This window comes from Engystomops pustulosus, chromosome 3, assembly GCF_040894005.1.
Source record: "Engystomops pustulosus chromosome 3, aEngPut4.maternal, whole genome shotgun sequence".
In the NCBI taxonomy this organism is placed as follows: Eukaryota; Metazoa; Chordata; class Amphibia; order Anura; family Leptodactylidae; genus Engystomops; species Engystomops pustulosus.
In genome coordinates this window covers 222,324,006-222,344,810 of record NC_092413.1, presented here as the reverse complement: position 1 = coordinate 222,344,810, position 20,805 = coordinate 222,324,006, and the positions used below count along the sequence as shown (strand labels likewise).

Below are 20,805 nucleotides of genomic sequence, written 5' to 3'. Positions count from 1 at the left end.
TGCCCCAGGTTATGCTGTAGGTTCTACAAACAGAGAATTTGTAAAGGTCTATTTTGGGACCAACAACCGGCACCAAGACCCTAGTGTAAAAACAGATCGTTGAAGGCCCCCACAACCCACATATGAAAGTTGAAAGTTGGTCATTTCTATAAGAGCCCGGCTAGACCAAACTTGGCCAAAACTTGGTCAATATCCAAGATAATTCCATTCTTGGTTGTTTAACCCTTTGGATACCTTGATCTATAGTAGCCACAGCATCTGCATGATTAAACTGGGGTGAAGGACACCTCTGTCTGTCAAGCAGCCCCACCATGATTGGTGAGTTGCTGTTGCCTTTAATTCAATGATGCCTTTAACGTAAAGATTCTGCAATGTTTGCAGTGAGACTACGGCCGGGACGTCATCTGGGTCTCATTTACTGGAGGGAAAACACAACATTTCTCATTCGCCAGAGCCCGTGACCGCTGTGTAATCCCTGTTTTCTTCTGAGTCCGTCACAATAACAAACACGTGGAGCGCTGCGCTGACTACAGACTACAGCCAGGATACAGCGCAGGCACCGGGGTCACACTGACTGCCATCACTACTGCCAGTGTCAGTCTACACCGTAGATCTGCAATTCTATTCAAAACCCAAAAGGTTATATTTCACGTCAACTATAGACCCATTTCTGTACGGTCTCTTTAAATATAATGGGGGGGGGGGGGGACACCTTCAGTCGGTGTAAATAAGAAGGACAGCATTGAATGTGATGAGTAAATGTCGCAGGGTGACGCCTCGTTTCCTCTGTGTTATTTACAGTTTTCAGTAAAGTCAATTCCCTGTACGATGACCTCAGCTCTGCAAAGTCCGGCTATGAGAAGAAGATTGTCTCCGTCCAAGGGGATCTACAAGAGCTCGGTAAATATTAACACTTCCTTCCCCTCGTCTGCCTCTCTTAAAAAAAAATCCAGTCCAAAAACGGTAACAAACTCCACCCACCTGACCTCTCTAATCGCAGCAGTCGCTTGACTCCATCTCTGGTTGACCATCACATTGGTAGGTGTTTGAAGGATGAGTAGAGTTATAGTACATAGAACATGCTTGAAAATTGACTAATACTGGATAAAGACCTATTTTTAGGCCACGTCCCATAACACGCCACCTTTTTGGGTTGTAAAAAGAAAACAAAAATGTGACCACTTCTTCCATAACGGAGGTGAGACCCACTTTTTGTTTCAGGGTCCTTCCTTAAGTTGTAAAGAATGAGTTTGAAGGATTAGTAAAGTTATGGTTAGTAGGGTGGGGGGGAAAGAGTAATAATGTTAAAATAGGTAGATGTAGGGTCAGTCAACTTATAGCAGATAGGGATAGGATAAGCATAGGTAGGGTTTGTAGAGTTATTATTGGTAGGATTAGAATTGGGAGAAGTAGGGTAAGAGTAGGCGAGGGTAAGTCAAGTAAGTACAGGAATATTTTGTAGTAAGGTCTCTTTCACATTGGTGTGGGTTCTTAGCTTCAGTTACACATCTGTTGCGTTTTGTCTCCGTTGTGTCTTCGTTCTTCTTCCGTTTTGTCTCTGTTGTGTCTTCGTTCTTCTTCCGCTTTGTCTCTGTCGTGTCTTCGTTCTTCTTCCGTTTTGTCTCCATTGTGTCTTCATTCTTCTTCCATTTTGTCTCTGTTGTGTCTTCGTTCTTCTTCCATTTTGTCTCTGTGTCTTCGTTCTTCGTTCGTTTTTTCTCCGTTGTGTCTTCGTTCTTCTTCCGCTTTGTCTCCGCCGTGTCTTTGTTCTTCTTCCATTTTGTCTCTGTTGTGTCTTCGTTCTTCTTCCGCTTTGTCTCCGTTGTGTCCTCGTTCTTCTTCCAATTTGTCTCCGTTGTGTCTTCGTTCTTCTTCCGCTTTGTCTCCGTCGTGTCTTCGTTCTTCTTCCATTGTGTCTTCGTTCTTCTTCCATTTTGTCTTTGTTGTGTCTTCGTTCTTCTTCCGTTGTGTCTTCGTTCTTCTTCCATTTTGTCTTTGTTGTGTCTTCGTTCTTCTTCCGCTTTGTCTCCGTCGTGTCTTCGTTCTTCTTCCGTTGTGTCTTCGTTCTTCTTCCGTTTTGTCTCCGTTGTGTCTTCGTTCTTCTTCCGTTTTGTCTCCGTTGTGTCTTCGTTCTTCTTCCGTTTTGTCTCCGTTGTGTCTTCAATCTTCTTCCGTTGTGTCTTCATTCTTCTTCCATTTTGTCTCTGTTGTGTCTTCGTTCTTCTTCCGCTTTGTCTCCGTCGTGTCTTCGTTCTTCTTCCGTTGTGTCTTCGTTTTTCTTCCGTTTTGTCTTTGTTGTGACTTCGTTCTTCTTCCGTTTTGTCTCTGTTGTGACTTCGTTCTTCTTCCGCTTTGTCTCTGTTGTGTCTTCGCCGTTCTTCCATTTTGTCTCCGTGCCCGCAAAATAACTGAAAGTTTAACATTGATTTGAAAGCATCACACCTGGTTTTTTAGCCTCATCAGTGAGGAATGTTTCATCAGTTTTTTTCGGATCCATAGACTTCTTCTGCCTATGGACATGTTTCATAATTTTTTTTGACGGACAATGGATCAGTGAAGATACAAGCCAATGGAGCACCAAAAACGGAATACAGGAATATTTTGTAGTAAGGTCTCTTTCACATTGGTGTGGGTTCTTAGCTTCAGTTACACATCTGTTGCGTTTTGTCTCCGTTGTGTCTTCGTTCTTCTTCCATTTTGTCTCTGTTGTGTCTTCGTTCTTCTTCCATTTTGTCTCTGTTGTGTCTTCGTTCTTCTTCCGCTTTGTCTCTGTCGTGTCTTCGTTCTTCTTCCGTTTTGTCTCCGTTGTGTCTTCATTCTTCTTCCATTTTGTCTCTGTTGTGTCTTCGTTCTTCTTCCATTTTGTCTCTGTGTCTTCGTTCTTCGTTCGTTTTTTCTCCATTGGGTCTTCGTTCTTCTTCCGCTTGGTCTCCGCCGTGTCTTCGTTCTTCTTCCATTTTGTCTCCGTTGTGTCTTCGTTCTTCTTCCGCTTTGTCTCCGTTGTGTCTTCGTTCTTCTTCCGCTTTGTCTCCGTTGTGTCTTCGTTCTTCTTCCGCTTTGTCTCCGTCGTGTCTTCGTTCTTCTTCCGTTGTGTCTTCGTTCTTCTTCCATTTTGTCTCCGTCGTGTCTTCGTTCTTCTTCCGTTGTGTCTTCGTTTTTCTTCCGTTGTGTCTTCACCGTTCTTCCATTTTGTCTCCGTGCCCGCAAAATAACTGAAAGTTTAACATTGATTTGAAAGCATCACACCTGGTTTTTTAGCCTCATCAGTGAGGAATGTTTCATCAGTTTTTTTCGGATCCATAGACTTCTTCTGCCTATGGACATGTTTCATAATTTTTTTTGACGGACAATGGATCAGTGAAGATACAAGCTAATGGAACACCAAAAACGCCAATAGAAATCAATGGGTCCCAAAATTAAGGTTTGAGTAAAACTTTTTAGTAGAGTTGTGGTTAATAGGACAAAGGTAAGTGGCATTAGGGTAAGTGTAGTTAGAATTGAAAGGGTTAGTAGAGATAGAGTAAGGGTTACTGGGCATCTTCAGGGTTATCACAGGCAAAATTAGGTTCAGTAGGAACCTGTCAGCACATTTTTCATAAATACAGCTAGTGGAAGGTTCTCATAGAGCCTTAACTAACTGACCCCCTTATTTTAGATAAAAATAGTTTCCCTCAGATCCCTATATAATCAACTTTATAATATTGCGTAGTATCCAGGGATATCTAGAGCAGGTCAGATGGGGAGTGAATCCAGAAGCTCCTCCCCATCCCTTCTTAGTATTCAGCAATAATGTCATGTGACCTGGCTGACATAATCTAAGCTTATTTAACCTCCTAACATTAGCAAACTGTACCCCATTTATATATATGGAGGCTGCTGTGATTTCATGGAATCAGATATATGCATGGGATCTAATTTGCTAATGTTAGGAGTGAGGCTTAAAGACCTTAGATGATGTTACCCTGGTCACGTGGCATTAATGCTGAATGCTGAGAAAGCATGGGGATGGGCTGCTGGATTCAGTCTAAGAAGGCCATACCCCCTGAATCGCCATAGATATCAATATCTATAGATTTCCATATCTGACTAATATAATTGATCTACTGATCTCTAGCAACAGAATTTGGCTTGTGTTACCTTCCAAACCTTGCATGAACTTCACCTGTCCTGACCTCTCCTTGTACCTGATGACCCTTTCCCCTGGTCTCCATGCAGCAAAGTCCAGATTCCTGTCTAGGGGTTAAAGGGTGACAACCAGGGAAGTCACTTGAAGAACTTTCTTAGAAGTGGCCCAAAGCAAAACTACTTATGCAGTAAAGTATTTCCAGAGCTTGATCTGTGTAATATCTGCAGTGTACTCAATAAGGGATAGAAGGGGCCGTAGACTTGTAACCACTGGAGGTCCCAATATCCGGACCCCTACTGACCAGCAAATTATCCCTTTTCCTGTGTCCAGGGGACAACTTGAAATAATCACAATATCTCTTTAACACCAGAATAAAAAGTTGGAAGCTGAACATAAACATTTCGTCAAAAACAAGTCGTCACATGTGGTTTGTTCTGCCGGTCACATGACATCTGCTGTCTCTCGGCATCATCGGTGAAGGACCGTAAATCAATGTCCATGTAATATCCCCGCTGCGTCCCAGCTTCTTCCAGGCCGGATCAGCTGTGTCTTGTTTTGTGAATTTCATAGGGATTTTTATGTTTCCCAAAAATCTGTTCCTACTTAACGTCCATCCTACACGAGTATTTCCGGAAGTTTAATCCCTAGGAAGAACCACACGGCGAGGGGGGGGGGAGATGTAAGACTCTGTGTTATCCTCTCGTGTTACGTTGTTACCAATTCCTCCATAATAGAGCAAATTCTTTGTTGAAAAATGATGCAGAAAATCGTGGACCAGTTCTGGGACTCTCTCCAGGGATGAGGTTCTTCCAAATTTCATCAATCACATCCCATGTGCTGATACCCCGGAGATGTGCTGAGGCTTCTTAACCAATTACAGAAGAATGTCCAATGTTTTGGCTGTGGTCAACAGACCCAAGATTTCCATATATTCCAATCTGGGCAAGGCCAAAACAGAGTTTGTTCAGTTCAGGGGTTTGTGCAATCTGTCAGGGAAGCCCAAATATCTTTAATCTGCTAGAGATTTACTACAGTCTATTAGTTTCAGGTCAAAGAAGCTTAACTCATCCGTAAACTTCATCCACCAACTCCAACTCTTTCTCGAACCCTCCACATCCACCACCAATATTCCTGAGCAATAAGTGCTCTTAGTTCTGACACTCAACACGCTTATTACTACCACTGTCAAGTGGGCGGTCCTAGCTGCAGCAGACAGCCTTGCACTGTCCACCATATATTGGGATCCTGACATTGGGGTCAAAAGATGATGAAAAGATAATTACAAATGATGAAAAAATTCTAACATTGCCTAATTCTAACATTGCCTAAATCAGTGGAAGATCACCTGTCAGAAGGTTCAAGGAGTTAGAAGATTTGGAAAAAGTGGTGACAGGTCCTCCTTAAAAGGGACTAGGGGAGGCTGTAAAAATTACACTCATCCACCTACGGTGCCAAGTACCATCAGTGCAGCTCCCACTTCAACAACTTCTAGACCCAGCCGGAGGGAAAGTGGTGAGGTTCCTGGGATTGTGAGGCTGATCTCTGGGTTTAGTGGTCACGTTATTGGAGACATCACTGTTAATTTGTATCTCGTTGTGAACATGTGACCCCTGAAGCAAGTGATTGGCTGCAGGAGTCGCTGTAGCCTGACAACTTCTTCTCCAGGGTAGAACAATTATAAAGGAAGAAGTAGAGAATTTGGGGGCTGAGCTAACGATACAGGGAAGGAGGTGGGTCAGTAATTCTTAGGATTTGGTTTTGCAACTCCCTCGGCCATGTGCATGAGAAAGCCATTGAAAAATCAGGTATTCAGCCAAAAACTTGCTCATCCGACCCCCTTATACACATGCACCCTCTGTAGAGCAGATCACGTGTCCTAAACAGGATAAGAAAGAGAATTCCTAGTAGATGCATACCCAGAATACAACTCCTGATGCTTACCTCAACACCCAGTCTTGCCAAAACTGTAGATTTTGGCCAGACATTGGTTGGTCCACCTCAGTATGAGAAGATCGTCTTGCAGGACGATACTGGACTGGATCCAATGACTGATGCCTTTTCTGCATATCCTGCATTTTAAGCAAACAAGATTATTGTTTAATTATTGTTCTGTATGTAGGTGGAGCCCCAGGATCAACTTGACATTTCTGTGGCCCAAGAAAAGAGAGAGAGGTCTCTAAGCTAAAGCTCAGCTCCAAACACAGGCCCCATGACTCCAATTTGCTTGGCGTGGAAGAACCTGCTTATGTCATATGTCACCCCAAACTAAGCTATTTTACAATTTTATGCTATTTTTGTAGTGTTTTTATAATTACATACATAAAGATTAGTTCGATAATTTCGGTAATTATCTCATTACTGGTTCCATTAATAGCAACAAATTTTGATAATTCTGTTTTTGGATCATTAGACATGAAATCTGTCGGAAACTGCTCGTACTGCCATGACGCCACCTACTTGGGCCAAGAGATCAGCAAACTTCAGGGGGAGTTGGCGGAGATACAGAAGATGCTTGTGGCCCAAGAGATGCAACTGGACAGAACGTCGGAAAACCATCAACTCCTCCTAGATACCAACAGCAGGATGGAGAACCAGATAGAGAAGGGTAACTTCTCTCTTCGGCAGATCAATCAGACTTTGGGGCTGTTCTTGTCGCAGGTCAAGGGTTGGCAAGCAGCCGCAGCAGAACTGGAAGCTTCGGTAAAAAATTTTGTCCAGGAGCGGTATGACATCACAGCCGCGGTCCAAGAGATTAATACTACCGTTGGCCAAACCTCGGAGTGGATACAAGTAATCCAGAGGAAGACCGACGAGGAAACTTTGACTCTACAAAAAATTGTTACAGATTGGCAAAATTACAGTAAAATTTTGGGTGGATTTAAATCCACCTCTGTCAAGACTATTGACCTGGTGAGGAACATACAGAGCAGCATCACAGCCACGGCCCAACGTATCTCCATGAACACAGAGGTCATGCATGATCTGGTCCTACAAGTGATGGGTCTTCAACTACAGTTGGACAATATTACGTCTTTCCTTGACGACCATGAGGAAAACATGCAAGATCTCCAGTATCACGCCAAGTACACACAAAACAGGACGGTTGAGAGGTTCGAGAGCTTGGAGGGTAGGATGTTCTCTCATGAAACTGAAATTGGAACCATCTTCACCAATATCAACGCTACGGACAACCACGTGCACAGTATGTTGAAGTACCTGGACGACGTAAGGCTTTCTTGTACTCATGGGTTCAATTCTCATGCCGAGGAGTTATACTACCTTAACAAGTCTGTCGGCCTCATGCAGGGGGCCACCGATTTGCTGAGGGAGAGGTTCAGTCTGATGAATGCTCGTCTGGATTTTGATATTAGAAACCTGTCAATGATCATGGAAGAGATGAAGCTGGTGGATGTCAAGCATGGGGAGATCCTTCAGAAAGTTACCATTGTGCAAGGTAAGGTAAAGTTCTACTTCTTCTCAGAGATATTTATTAAAGGGGGTTTCCAGCGTGATGATATGGATAGCTTATGTATAGGATATGCTATCAACACCTGGAACCCAACTGATTGGTTGATTTGGGGAGCTCCAGATCTCAGGATAATAAGTGACAATGCAACTGGAAGTTCAACTTCAATCTTATTTTTTGTCTTACTAATATCGAGATGAGTATTCATCGTCATGCCATCTCCCAGGGTTGATGAAAGTAAAGTGCAAGTGTAGAGAACACGTGTAAAAGTAGTTCTCCAGCCTTTCTTGCCTAGATAGTGGAGGATAATGTAGGAGCGGTTGTGTGTGTGCTCTTCTCTCTGATATGACTCCTACATTTTCCATCGCGTGTATCTCATGCTCCAATATGTCTCTCCTGCCTCCTGCTTGTCATAGGTTTCTACATGGTTTCTCCTTGTCAACTCTTACAAGCAGGAGGCAGAGGAATGCAATGTTTAAAAGGGGTGTCCCAACCTTAATAGTATTTCTTATCCATGGGATAGGTAGAGATCTGATTGCTGGGACCCCCATGGATTATGAGAATTGTGTATTGTGGGTAATGTTTCTCCTAATTGCTGGAGCTGCAGTGGAACCTTTGTCCTTCCCTCCTGCGGCACAGGCTTAGGATAGTATATATACACATCGATAACAAATGTTCATCCCAATACTTAGTTATTTCCTTTCTTGGCAATGACAGAGGTTAGATGTTTTCTGTTAGTCATCACAAGGTAGGTAGACACTGTTGCTGGTATGTTGGCGAGGACACTCCAGGACCTGGAAATGCCCCTTGTGAAGTGGCTCCTTTGTGCCTTTGATCTTCATTGCCTTAGCTGATGGAAGGATGTTTGTCCTCTGTAACTCACAATACATGTCCCCATTCATTCTTCATGCTTCTAGCAAACTTCAGACGGGCCGGATATGTACGGGCTTAAGCAGGGGGACATGTCTGGCACTGCTGGATCTGAGACCTTGGTGGAGTAGTGTTTTACTGACGGGAGCCTTTGTTATGTAGGTGCCAGTTTTCTGCAGGTCACTGGGTCCAAGTGTGGTTCTGGCATTTCTGCAGGTCACTAGGTCCCAGGGTGGTTCTGAGATTTCTGCAGGTCACTAGGTCCCCGTGTGGTTCTGGGATTTCTGCAGATCACTAGGTCCCTGTGTGGTTCTGGGATTTCTGCAGGTCACTAGGTCCCTGTGTGGTTCTGGGATTTCTGCAGGTTACTAGGTCCCTGTGTGGTTCTGGGATTTCTGCAGGTTACTAGGTCCCTGTGTGGTTCTGGGATTTCTGCAGGTCACTAGGTCCCCGTGTGGTTCTGGGATTTCTGCAGGTCACTAGGTCACTGTGTGGTTCTGGGATTTCTGCAGGTCACTAGGTCCCCGTGTGGTTCTGGGATTTCTGCAGGTCACTAGGTCCCTGTGTGGTTCTGGGATTTCTGCCGGTCACTAGGTCCCCGTGTGGTTCTGGGATTTCTGCAGGTCACTAGATCCCTGTGTGGTCCTGGGATTTCTGCAGGTCACTAGGTCCCCGTGTGGTTCTGGGATTTGTGCAGTCACTAGGTCCCCGTGTGGTTCTGGGATTTCTTCAGGTCACTAGGTCCCGTGTGGTTCTGGGATATGTGCAGGTCACTAGGTTCCTGTGTGGTCCTGGGATTTCTGCAGGTCACTAGGTCCCTGTGTGGTTCTGGGATATGTGCAGATCTCTAGGTCCCCGTGTGGTTCTGGGATTTCTGCAGGTCACTAGGTCCCCGTGTGGTTCTGGGATTTCTGCAGGTCACTGGGTCCCCGTGTGGTTCTGGGGTTTCTGCAGGTCACTAGTTCCCCGTGTGGTTCTGGGATTTCTGCAGGTCACTAGTTCCCCGTGTGGTTCTGGGGTTTCTGCAGGTCACTAGGTCCCCGTGTGGTTCTGGGATTTCTGCAGATCACTAGGTCCCTGTGTGGTTCTGGGATTTCTGCAGGTCACTAGGTCTCTGTGTGGTTCTGGGATTTCTGCAGGTCACTAGGTCCCTGTGTGGTTCTGGGATTTCTGCAGGTCTCTAGGTCCCTGTGTGGTTCTGGGATTTCTGCAGGTCACTAGGTCCCTGTGTGGTTCTGGGATTTCTGCAGGTTACTAGGTCCCTGTGTGGTTCTGGGATTTCTGCAGGTCACTAGGTCCCCGTGTGGTTCTGGGATTTCTGCAGGTCACTAGGTCACTGTGTGGTTCTGGGATTTGTGCAGGTCACTAGGTCCCTGTGTGGTTCTGGGATTTCTGCCGGTCACTAGGTCCCCGTGTGGTTCTGGGATTTCTGCAGGTCACTAGGTCCCTGTGTGGTCCTGGGATTTCTGCAGGTCACTAGGTCCCCGTGTGGTTCTGGGATTTGTGCAGTCACTAGGTCCCCGTGTGGTTCTGGGATTTCTTCAGGTCACTAGGTCCCGTGTGGTTCTGGGATATGTGCAGGTCACTAGGTTCCTGTGTGGTCCTGGGATTTCTGCAGGTCACTAGGTCCCTGTGTGGTTCTGGGATATGTGCAGATCTCTAGGTCCCCGTGTGGTTCTGGGATTTCTGCAGGTCACTAGGTCCCCGTGTGGTTCTGGGATTTCTGCAGGTCACTGGGTCCCCGTGTGGTTCTGGGGTTTCTGCAGGTCACTAGTTCCCCGTGTGGTTCTGGGATTTCTGCAGGTCACTAGTTCCACGTGTGGTTCTGGGATTTCTGCAGATCACTAGGTCCCTGTGTGGTTCTGGGATTTCTGCAGGTCACTAGGTCCCCGTGTGGTTCTGGGATTTCTGCAGATCACTAGGTCCCTGTGTGGTTCTGGGATTTCTGCAGGTCACTAGGTCTCTGTGTGGTTCTGGGATTTCTGCAGGTCACTAGGTCCCTGTGTGGTTCTGGGATTTCTGCAGGTCTCTAGGTCCCTGTGTGGTTCTGGGATATCTGCAGGTCACTAGGTCCCCGTGTGGTTCTGGGATATCTGCAGGTCACTAGGTCCCAGTGTGGTTCTGGGATTTCTGCAGGTCACTAGGTCCCCGTGTGGTTCTGGGATTTCTGCAGGTCACTAGGTCCCTGTGTGGTTCTGGGATTTCTGCAGGTCACTAGGTCCCCGTGTGGTTCTGGGATTTCTGCAGGTCACTAGGTCCCTGTGTGGTTCTGGGAGTTCTGTAGGTCACTAGGTCTAGTGTGGTTCTGGGATTTCTGCAGGTCACTAGGTCTAGTGTGGTTCTGGGATTTCTGCAGGTCACTAGGTCCCTGTGTGGTTCTGGGATTTCTGCAGGTCACTAGGTCCCTGTGAGGTTCTGGGATTTGTGCAGGTCACTAGGTCCCCGTGTGGTTCTGGGATTTCTGCAGGTCACTGGGTCCCTGTGTGGTTCTGGGATTTCTGCAGGTCACTAGGTCCCTGTGTGGTTCTGGGATTTCTGCCGGTCACTAGGTCCCCGTGTGGTTCTGGGATTTCTGCAGGTCACTAGGTCCCTGTGAGGTTCTGGGGTTTCTGCAGTCACTAGGTCCCCGTGTGGTTCTGGGATTTCTGCAGGTCACTAGGTCCCTGTGTGGTTCTGGGATTTCTGCCGGTCACTAGGTCCCCGTGTGGTTCTGGGATTTCTGCAGGTCACTAGGTCCCTGTGTGGTTCTGGGATTTCTTCAGGTCACTAGGTCCCCGTGTGGTTCTGGGATATGTGCAGGTCACTAGGTCCCCGTGTGGTTCTGGGATATGTGCAGGTCACTAGGTCCCCGTGTGGTTCTGGGATATGTGCAGGTCACTAGGTCCCGTGTGGTTCTGGGATTTCTTCAGGTCACTAGGTCCCCGTGTGGTTCTGGGATATGTGCAGGTCACTAGGTCCCCGTGTGGTTCTGGGATATGTGCAGGTCACTAGGTCCCCGTGTGGTTCTGGGATATGTGCAGGTCACTAGGTCCCCGTGTGGTTCTGGGATTTCTGCAGGTCACTAGGTCCCCGTGTGGTTCTGGGATATGTGCAGGTCACTAGGTCCCCGTGTGGTTCTGGGATTTCTGCAGGTCACTAGGTCCCCGTGTGGTTCTGGGATTTCTGCAGGTCACTAGGTCCCCGTGTGGTTCTGGGATTTTTTCTCACCGCTTTTGTAATCACTTTTACCCCATGCGGTGAGATCTTGCGTGGACCCCTGATGGAGAGGGATTATGGGGTTTTGTATGTCTCCTATCTGTAATTATTGCTCCCACAAGCAGGGTCGGCTCCAGGCATCAGTGGGCCCCTTTGTAATAACCTCAGGAGGGCCATCACAGACATCATCCTCCTCCTCGTCACGTTAGTGTCTCTCCTCCAAGAAGTGACATAAGGTTCAGCCAATCAGCAGACATATTTATTCTGTGTTTGCGCCAGTTTTGTCTGACGCTTTAGAAAAACTCTGCACATTTATCACTGTGACGGGACACAATTGTGTGACATGCTGTACACGGTACAAATTATTATACAAATGTTATTTATACCTGCGTTTCCTATATGAGCGATGCAAATGTCAGTGTAATAAATGGCATCACCCGTTAGAGGATAAAACAAATTGTGTGGAACAAACCTCCCAATGATAACAGGATAAATTACAATAAATACTAATATTTTACCCAGCAGAGTTTCAAAACCTGTTATAACGTAGATTATAAAGAACTGAAAATGGTCATTTGTTGAATGTGCAGCAATATTATAAGAGAAGCAGCTGCTAAAAGTCCAGCTACAAACCAGCAAACAGATAAGTGAGGCTTCTGGAGCCTCTGGAGTCCTGCGAGGTGTAGGACCCTGCATAGACTTGCTGTGGTGCATAAACCTACTATTCAGCCACCCCAACCAGTGCCCACAAGCAGAGATGGGTGCAGTGCACCCAGACATACATGAAGACTCATTTTCACACAGTCTTGTTAACTGAGTGTCGTGCACCCTGGATGATCCAGATGTATGGAGTAGTGGATTATTGGTGGATGGTTGGTGGATGAAGTAGTGGATGGTTGGTGGACGGAGTAGTGGATTATTGGTGGATGGTTGGTGGACGGAGTAGTGGATGGTTGGTGGACGGAGTAGTGGATTATTGGTGAATGGTTGGTGGACGGAGTAGTGGATGGTTGGTGGAAGGAGTAGTGGATTATTGGTGGATGGTTGGTGGACGGAGTAGTGGATGGTTGGTGGAAGGAGTAGTGGATTATTGGTGGATGGTTGGTGGACGAGGTAGTGGATGGTTGGTGGACAGAGTAGTGGATTATTGGTGGATGGTTGGTGGATGAAGTAGTGGATGGTTGGTGGACGGAGTAGTGGATTATTGGTGGATGGTTGGTGGATGGAGTAGTGTATGGTTGGTGGATGGAGTAGTAGCCCAACAAGGTGGTGGAGTTATGGGGAGAGAGATGGCAACCCCTTTAGGGTTCCTGGAGGTGTAAAAATTACATCTGCAAAGTATAACAAGTCACTGGACCATCTCATGCAGGACAATGCACCATCTCACGCAGGCCACTGCACCATCTCACGGAGGACACTGCTCCATCTCACGCGGGACACTGCTCCATCTCACGCGGGACACTGCTCCATCTCACGCGGGACACTGCTCCATCTCACGCGGGACACTGCTCCATCTCACGCGGGACACTGCTCCATCTCACGCGGGACACTGCTCCATCTCACGCGGGACACTGCTCCATCTCACGCGGGACACTGCTCCATCTCACGCGGGACACTGCTCCATCTCACGCGGGACACTGCTCCATCTCACGCGGGACACTGCTCCATCTCACGCGGGACACTGCTCCATCTCACGCGGGACACTGCTCCATCTCACGCGGGACACTGCACCACCTCACGCGGGACACTGCACCATCTCACGCGGGACACTGCTCCATCTCACGCGGGACACTGCACCATCTCACGCGGGACACTGCACCATCTCACGCGGGACACTGCACCATCTCACTCGGGACAATGCCCCATCTCACGCAGGACAATGCCCCATCTCACGCAGGACAATGCCCCATCTCACGCAGGACAATGCCCCATCTCACGCAGGACAATGCCCCATCTCACGCAGGACAATGCACCATCTCACGCAGGACAATGCTCCATCTCACGCAGGACAATGCTCCATCTCACGCAGGACAATGCACCATCTCACGCAGGACACTGCAAAATCTCCTGCAGGACAATGCCCCATCTCACGCATGACAATGCCCCATCTCACGCAGGACAATGCCCCATCTCACGCAGGACAATGCCCCATCTCACGCAGGACAATGCCCCATCTCACGCAGGACAATGCCCCATCTCACGCAGGACAATGCACCATCTCACGCAGGACAATGCTCCATCTCACGCAGGACAATGCTCCATCTCACGCAGGACAATGCACCATCTCACGCAGGACAATGCTCCATCTCACGCAGGACAATGCTCCATCTCACGCAGGACAATGCACCATCTCACGCAGGACACTGCAACATCTCCTGCAGGACAATGCACCATCTCACGCAGGACACTGCTCCATCTCACGCGGGACAATGCACCATCTCACGCGGGACAATGCACCATCTCACGCGGGACACTGCCCCATCTCACGCGGGACACTGCCCCATCTCACGCGGGACACTGCCCCATCTCACGCGGGACACTGCCCCATCTCACGCGGGACACTGCCCCATCTCACGCGGGACACTGCCCCATCTCACGCGGGACACTGCTCCATCTCACGCGGGACACTGCACCATCTCACGCGGGACACTGCACCATCTCACGCGGGACACTGCACCATCTCACGCGGGACAGTGCCCCATCTCACGCGGGACAGTGCTCCATCTCACGCGGGACACTGCACCATCTCACGCGGGACACTGCACCATCTCACGCGGGACAGTGCCCCATCTCACGCGGGACAATGCTCCATCTCACGCGGGACAATGCTCCATCTCACGCAGGACAATGCTCCATCTCACGCAGGACAATGCACCATCTCACGCAGGACACTGCAACATCTCCTGCAGGACAATGCCCCATCTCACGCAGGACAATGCCCCATCTCACGCAGGACAATGCCCCATCTCACGCAGGACAATGCCCCATCTCACGCAGGACAATGCCCCATCTCACGCAGGACAATGCCCCATCTCACGCAGGACAATGCCCCATCTCACGCAGGACAATGCTCCATCTCACGCAGGACAATGCTCCATCTCACGCAGGACAATGCTCCATCTCACGCAGGACAATGCACCATCTCACGCAGGACACTGCAACATCTCCTGCAGGACAATGCACCATCTCACGCAGGACAATGCACCATCTCACGCAGGACAATGCACCATCTCACGCGGGACAATGCACCATCTCACGCGGGACACTGCCCCATCTCACGCGGGACACTGCCCCATCTCACGCGGGACACTGCCCCATCTCACGCGGGACACTGCCCCATCTCACGCGGGACACTGCACCATCTCACGCGGGACACTGCACCATCTCACGCGGGACACTGCACCATCTCACGCGGGACAGTGCCCCATCTCACGCGGGACAGTGCTCCATCTCACGCGGGACACTGCACCATCTCACGCGGGACACTGCACCATCTCACGCGGGACAGTGCCCCATCTCACGCGGGACAGTGCTCCATCTCACGCGGGACACTGCACCATCTCACGCGGGACACTGCTCCATCTCACGCAGGACACTGCTCCATCTCACGCAGGACACTGCTCCATCTCACGCAGGACACTGCTCCATCTCACGCAGGACACTGCTCCATCTCACGCAGGACACTGCAACATCTCCTGCAGGACAATGCACCATCTCACGCAGGACACTGCTCCATCTCACGCAGGACACTGCTCCATCTCACGCAGGACAATGCACCATCTCACGCAGGACAATGCACCATCTCACGCAGGACAATGCACCATCTCACGCAGGACACTGCACCATCTCATGCAGGACAATGACAGAAGGTCCTATGTTACATGTAACTTGTCCTGTTGTTGATATTTTGGAGGGAAATAGCTTTTGATTTTGGTGAATGTGACCTCCTAATGCTGCAAATTCAACAAATGACCATTTTCAGTATAAAATGTTGTGAAACTTCTGCTGCACATAATAATTTGAGCATTTTGAGTTTTTTTATTTTGAAGAATATCCTCTTATCATTGGGAGGTTTGTTCAGTAAAATTCCTCTGTTGACTGTCATTGGCATCGACCTATTCCAAAAATCAGAGATAAATATAATCTGCAGAATAATTTGGAATGTGCTGTAGATGAAACTTTCTGTTCACTCCCAAAGATAAAGGTTACAAAGTCATCTCTTAGTGTCAGAGCCCAAAATTAGCAACACAGACGACCTTGTCGTAGTATATGCTGGAGCCATTCTACATCTTCCTGCCGCAATATCTTCTCTTCAGTCTTGGACGATAAAACAAACTTTTCTCGGCAAACAATGAAGATTTTTGATGTTTTCCCGAACTTGAATGTAAATGTTCCCTATTTGCGATGTACAGGAAGTGAATATCAATGTGTGAGGCAGAGAACATGAGGAGAACAGTGAGGACCTCAGCAGGTCCCTAATAAAAGGGAGCGGTGACTCAGCCCCGGACTCCACAGGTCGTTAACACATCATCTGCTGGCAGGATCCGAGGGTGACATCACCGCACAGTGAGACAACCGTGAGGTCATATTTCCAGTCCTCAAAGGACAAAATGTGAAAATAACTCAACGTATGAACTACACGTAACATCCAACCCAGGAGCCTAAATGTACTGACAGGAGGAGAAGACACAGACAGCAACATATAATGTAACGCTCCATTATCTGTAGCCCGATACACAAGAGAGGAAGGGAGCGAGTGACTACAAGGCGTCTCATCGAGCCACGTGCTAAAAGCTCGGAACAAAAATGTCCTGGAAGAATTACAGAAAGACCGGAGACATTACTGACCCTCCCAACACCTAGAATAGAATAACATCTCTTAATACGATAATACTGCCCCATGAAGTTTGTCCTAATACTTTCATTAATTTTTACTTTTTAGTGCTTTAGAGGTGAGAATTTTCATGTATTCTTAGACTATTTCTAGTGATTGGATACAAATTTCTCTTTAGAATTCTTTCGACAAATGTTCAAAATTATTGTAAAAATGTTGTAAGAATTAATTGTCTATGGAATTGTTTTTCAGGTGCTCCAGGACTTCCAGGTCCACGGGGAATTAAAGGTGACATGGGAGGAAAAGGACCTATTGGTATGAGAGGAGAAAAAGGTGACACGGGTGAATTAGGTCCTCCAGGTCTTCAAGGGCCAAGGGGACTGATTGGTGAACCTGGGCCTACTGGACCAAAAGGCTCTATTGGCATTAAAGGAAGCTCAGGAAATAAAGGTGAGAAAGGAAGTATGGGCCCACCAGGTCCGAAAGGTCAAAAAGGTCAGAAAGGTGATGCTAGTCCTCCGGGACCTATGGGTCCTCCAGGAGAAATTGGACCTCAAGGTGCACGTGGATCACAAGGATTAGTAGGAGCACATGGATTCAGTGGGAGAGGTGGACCAGTGGGAGAAAAGGGTGAACCAGGAATTCCAGGTCCTCCTGGTTTGCCTGGACCTCCGGGACCTAAAGGACGTTCTGCCATATGAATGTATTTCTAAAAAAATTTGATGAACAAGGAACGACCCATGAGTGGTGATCAGACATTGGAGATCAACAGGCACTGGACTGTCATTGGCCGAGAGGATGCGGAGTCCGAAAACTGAAGAGAACTGAATATTTTCTACATGATTCTACCAACTCTTATAAAACTGGATATTTTTGGGTGGTGCACTCCATATCGTCATCCATTATTACCATCTTACTGTATCTATTACGAGTCTCGACTGTTCCTACGGCACCAGAACATTGCTGACCAGATACCCGTCCATCCAGTAGAGCATCTTATTACGTGTTATGCTTTTGCGTTGCTTATGAGTCACATCCAGAATGACATTTTGGCAATACGTTGGGTGAGAACTTTAAGTGTCCATAGCCCTGGGTGGTCTGTTGTTGTCACCGAATCGGCAGACGTATTAAGGTGCGTGTGTCGCCCGTGACGCGCTGTGCGCTACCTCACCGGCACAGTCTTCTGCCTGTCATGTACCTCCAAGTCATCTCTCCGACATCCTACCAAATATTTGGAATGTTCATTGCACATTGTAACGGATGTGATCTGCCCTTTAGTCCAGAGTTTTCCCTAAAGACTCTTGGATTTCAGTTTCGCTTACATTGTGCAACCTTTCTACCTTATCCCACCACCATCATTAAGCTTGGATAAGTGTATCCGCACTTGCTGGTTAAGTGCTTTCTTTAGTAGGGAGTCACGGTCTACTGAAGACTTTCTCGTACTCCATCACTGACTCAGAGATATATGAATGTCTGTTGCCTATTTTTGCTGAACTTTGTAGATCCTAAATTCATCTGCATTCAGAAATAATACGGAACTAAAATCCGGACTAATACAACATTTGCCATAGTACAATATAACTAAAAATGTATAATGTATAAGTGGAGTACATAAGTGAGCTCCACTACTGGAGGAAAGGCTACAAGCACTAGTATAGGACCAAAGAATAATACACAACACTAAAGACGAATATGGTAGCGAAGGAAAGATAAGTAAAGAAAGTAATGTATTGCACTCAACAAAGAGTTAGGCATGGGAGAGGAGACAAGTATGGAACCAAAGAGGGGGACAAGTAGAGCGAGGCACGAAACTAGGGGGGAGACAAAACCTGCACTACATAAGAGACAAGTATAGGACCAGATAACGTACAAGCATGACATGAGAGAAAAAACCATAAGAAGTATTGCAAGTACACAATACTAGTGGAGAGACACTATACTAGAGGAGAGACCAGGTACTAGAAGAGAGACACCATACTAGAGGAGAGACAAGATACTAGAGGAGAGACAAGATACTAGAGGAGAGACACAATACTAGAGAAAAGACCAGGTACTAGAGGAGAGACAAGGTACTAGAGGAGAGACACAATACTAGAGAAAAGACCAGGTACTAGAGGAGAGACAAGATACTAGAGGAGAGACAAGGTACCAGAGGAGAGACAAGGTACTAAAGGACAGACACAATACTAGAGGAGAAACAAGTATGTTACCAGAATGGTTTCATAGTACCGGAAAAGAGAGAAGTATAGTACCAGAGAAAGGACAAGTATACTACTGGGAAAGGGGCAAATATATTGTCAGCAGAGAGACGGGGTACTAGAGAATAGACAAGGTACCAGAGGAGAGACACAATACTAGAGAAAAGACCAGGTACTAGAGGAGAGACAAGGTACTAGAGAAAAGACCAGGTACTAGAGGAGAGACAAGGTACTAGAGGAGAGACAAGGTACTAGAGGAGAGACAAGATACTAGAGAAAAGACCAGGTACTAGAGGAGAGACAAGGTACTAGAGGAGAGACAAGGTACTAGAGAGGAGACAAGGTACTAGAGGAGAGACAAGGTACTAGAGGAGAGACAAGGTACTAGAGGAGAGACAAGGTACTAGAGAAAAGACCAGGTACTAGAGGAGAGACAAGGTACTAGAGGAGAGACAAGGTACTAGAGGAGAGACAAGGTACTAGAGGAGAGACAAGGTACCAGAGGAGAGACAAGGTACTAGAGGAGAGACAAGGTACTAGAGGAGAGACAAGGTACCAGAGGAGAGACAAGGTACCAGAGGAGAGACAAGGTACTAGAGGAGAGACAAGGTACTAGAGAAGAGACAAGGTACTAGAGGAGAGACAAGGTACTAGAGAAGAGACAAGGTACTAGAGGAGAGACACCATACTAGAGAAAAGACCAGGTACCAGAGGAGAGACAATGTACTAAAGGACAGACACAATACTAGAGGAGAGACAAGTATGTTACCAGAATGGTTTCATAGTACAAGAAAAGAGAGAAGTATAGTACCAGAGAAAGGACAAGTATACTACTGGGAAAGGGGCAAATATATTGTCAGCAGAGAGACGGGGTACTAGAATAGAGACACCATACTAGAGGAGAGACAAGGTACTAGAGGAGAGACACTATACTAGAGGAGAGACCAGGTACCAGAGGAGAGACACAATACTAGAGAAAAGACCAGGTACTAGAGGAGAGACATGGTACTAGAGGAGAGACAACTATGTTACCAGAATGGTTTCATAGTACAGGAAAAGAGAGAAGTATAGTACCAGAGAAAGGACAAGTATACTACTGGGAAAGGGGCAAATATATTATCAGCAGAGAGACAAGGTACTGGAGGAGAGACACAAAACTAGAGAAGATACAAGGTACCAGAGGAGAGACAAGGTACTAGAGAGGAGACAAGGTACTAGAGAAAAGACCAGGTACTTGAGAATAGACAAATAAAGTTATGAGAGGAGAGACAGTCATGGCACCAGAGAAGAGACAAGTGTTACAGCAGGAATGATCGCGTGGTACCAGAGCGGAGAGAAGTCTACTACCAGAAAAGAGAGCATGGAGTCCCAGGGCAGAGAAGAGACAAGGAGACTACTGTAACAGAGATCAGTATGTTACCAGGGAAGAGGCCAGAATGTACCAGTACTAAAGGGGTCGGTATGGAACTAGAGTAGAGACAAGCACAGAACCAGGTGTCGGAGGATTGTGCTACACAAACATGAGAAGTTGGCATCTACAGAGACATTTTCTAGAGAGATGTATCTGCAGCTCATTGCACTACTGCTGCGTCTTCTTTTTGTATCATTTCGCTCTTGTATGTTTTTCTATGTAAAAGTGCAACTGGATTGCACTCCCGATGTAGCGGGCGCTTCTGTGTTACTGTAGGTTACAATGTATTATCTACATAGTATCTACATGTTTATACAAAGAAAAATTAAAAAATGTTTAAACATTTATGACTTATGTTTATGGATTGAGTGTATGTCCTCAAGCTTGTGTGTTGCTTGTGAAGCTGCAGGTTCAGAGCTCAGTGGACTTTCCCTTAGACCTGCAGGATAAGAGCTCAGTGGATGTTCCCTGTGAAATCTCACATTTAGAGCTTAGTAAGATGCAGGTTCAGAGCTCAGTCGATGTTCCCTGTGAAATCTCACATTTAGAGCTTAGTAAGACGCAGGTTCAGAGCTCAGTGGATGTTCCCTGTGAAGCTGTGAATTCAGAGGCTCAATGGAAGAACTCTGTGAGGTTTCAGGCCTAAAGCTCAGCAGGTGTTACTTGCAGAGATGCACAATGAGAGCTCAGTGGATGTTCCCTGTG

The 20,805-nt window shown here is 47.2% G+C and overlaps 1 protein-coding gene across 10 annotated transcripts in view; it reads left to right on the top strand.

The window, feature by feature from the left end:
- Window positions 1-20,447, top strand: part of SCARA3 (scavenger receptor class A member 3) — a 49,490-nt gene extending 29,043 nt beyond the window's left edge. For 4 of the 10 annotated variants that reach the window (XM_072143892.1, XM_072143891.1, XM_072143889.1 and 1 more), the window contains exons 4-6: window positions 802-900; window positions 6,537-7,580; window positions 16,744-20,447. In XM_072143892.1, the coding sequence (XP_071999993.1) occupies window positions 802-900; window positions 6,537-7,580; window positions 16,744-17,192 (1,592 nt within the window). In that variant the 3' untranslated portion in view covers window positions 17,193-20,447. The remainder of the gene's footprint in view (window positions 1-801; window positions 901-6,536; window positions 7,581-16,743) is intronic. The other 6 variants (XR_011854364.1, XR_011854363.1, XR_011854367.1 and 3 more) reach the window with 6 other exon arrangements.
- Window positions 20,448-20,805: the final 358 nt, after the last annotated feature.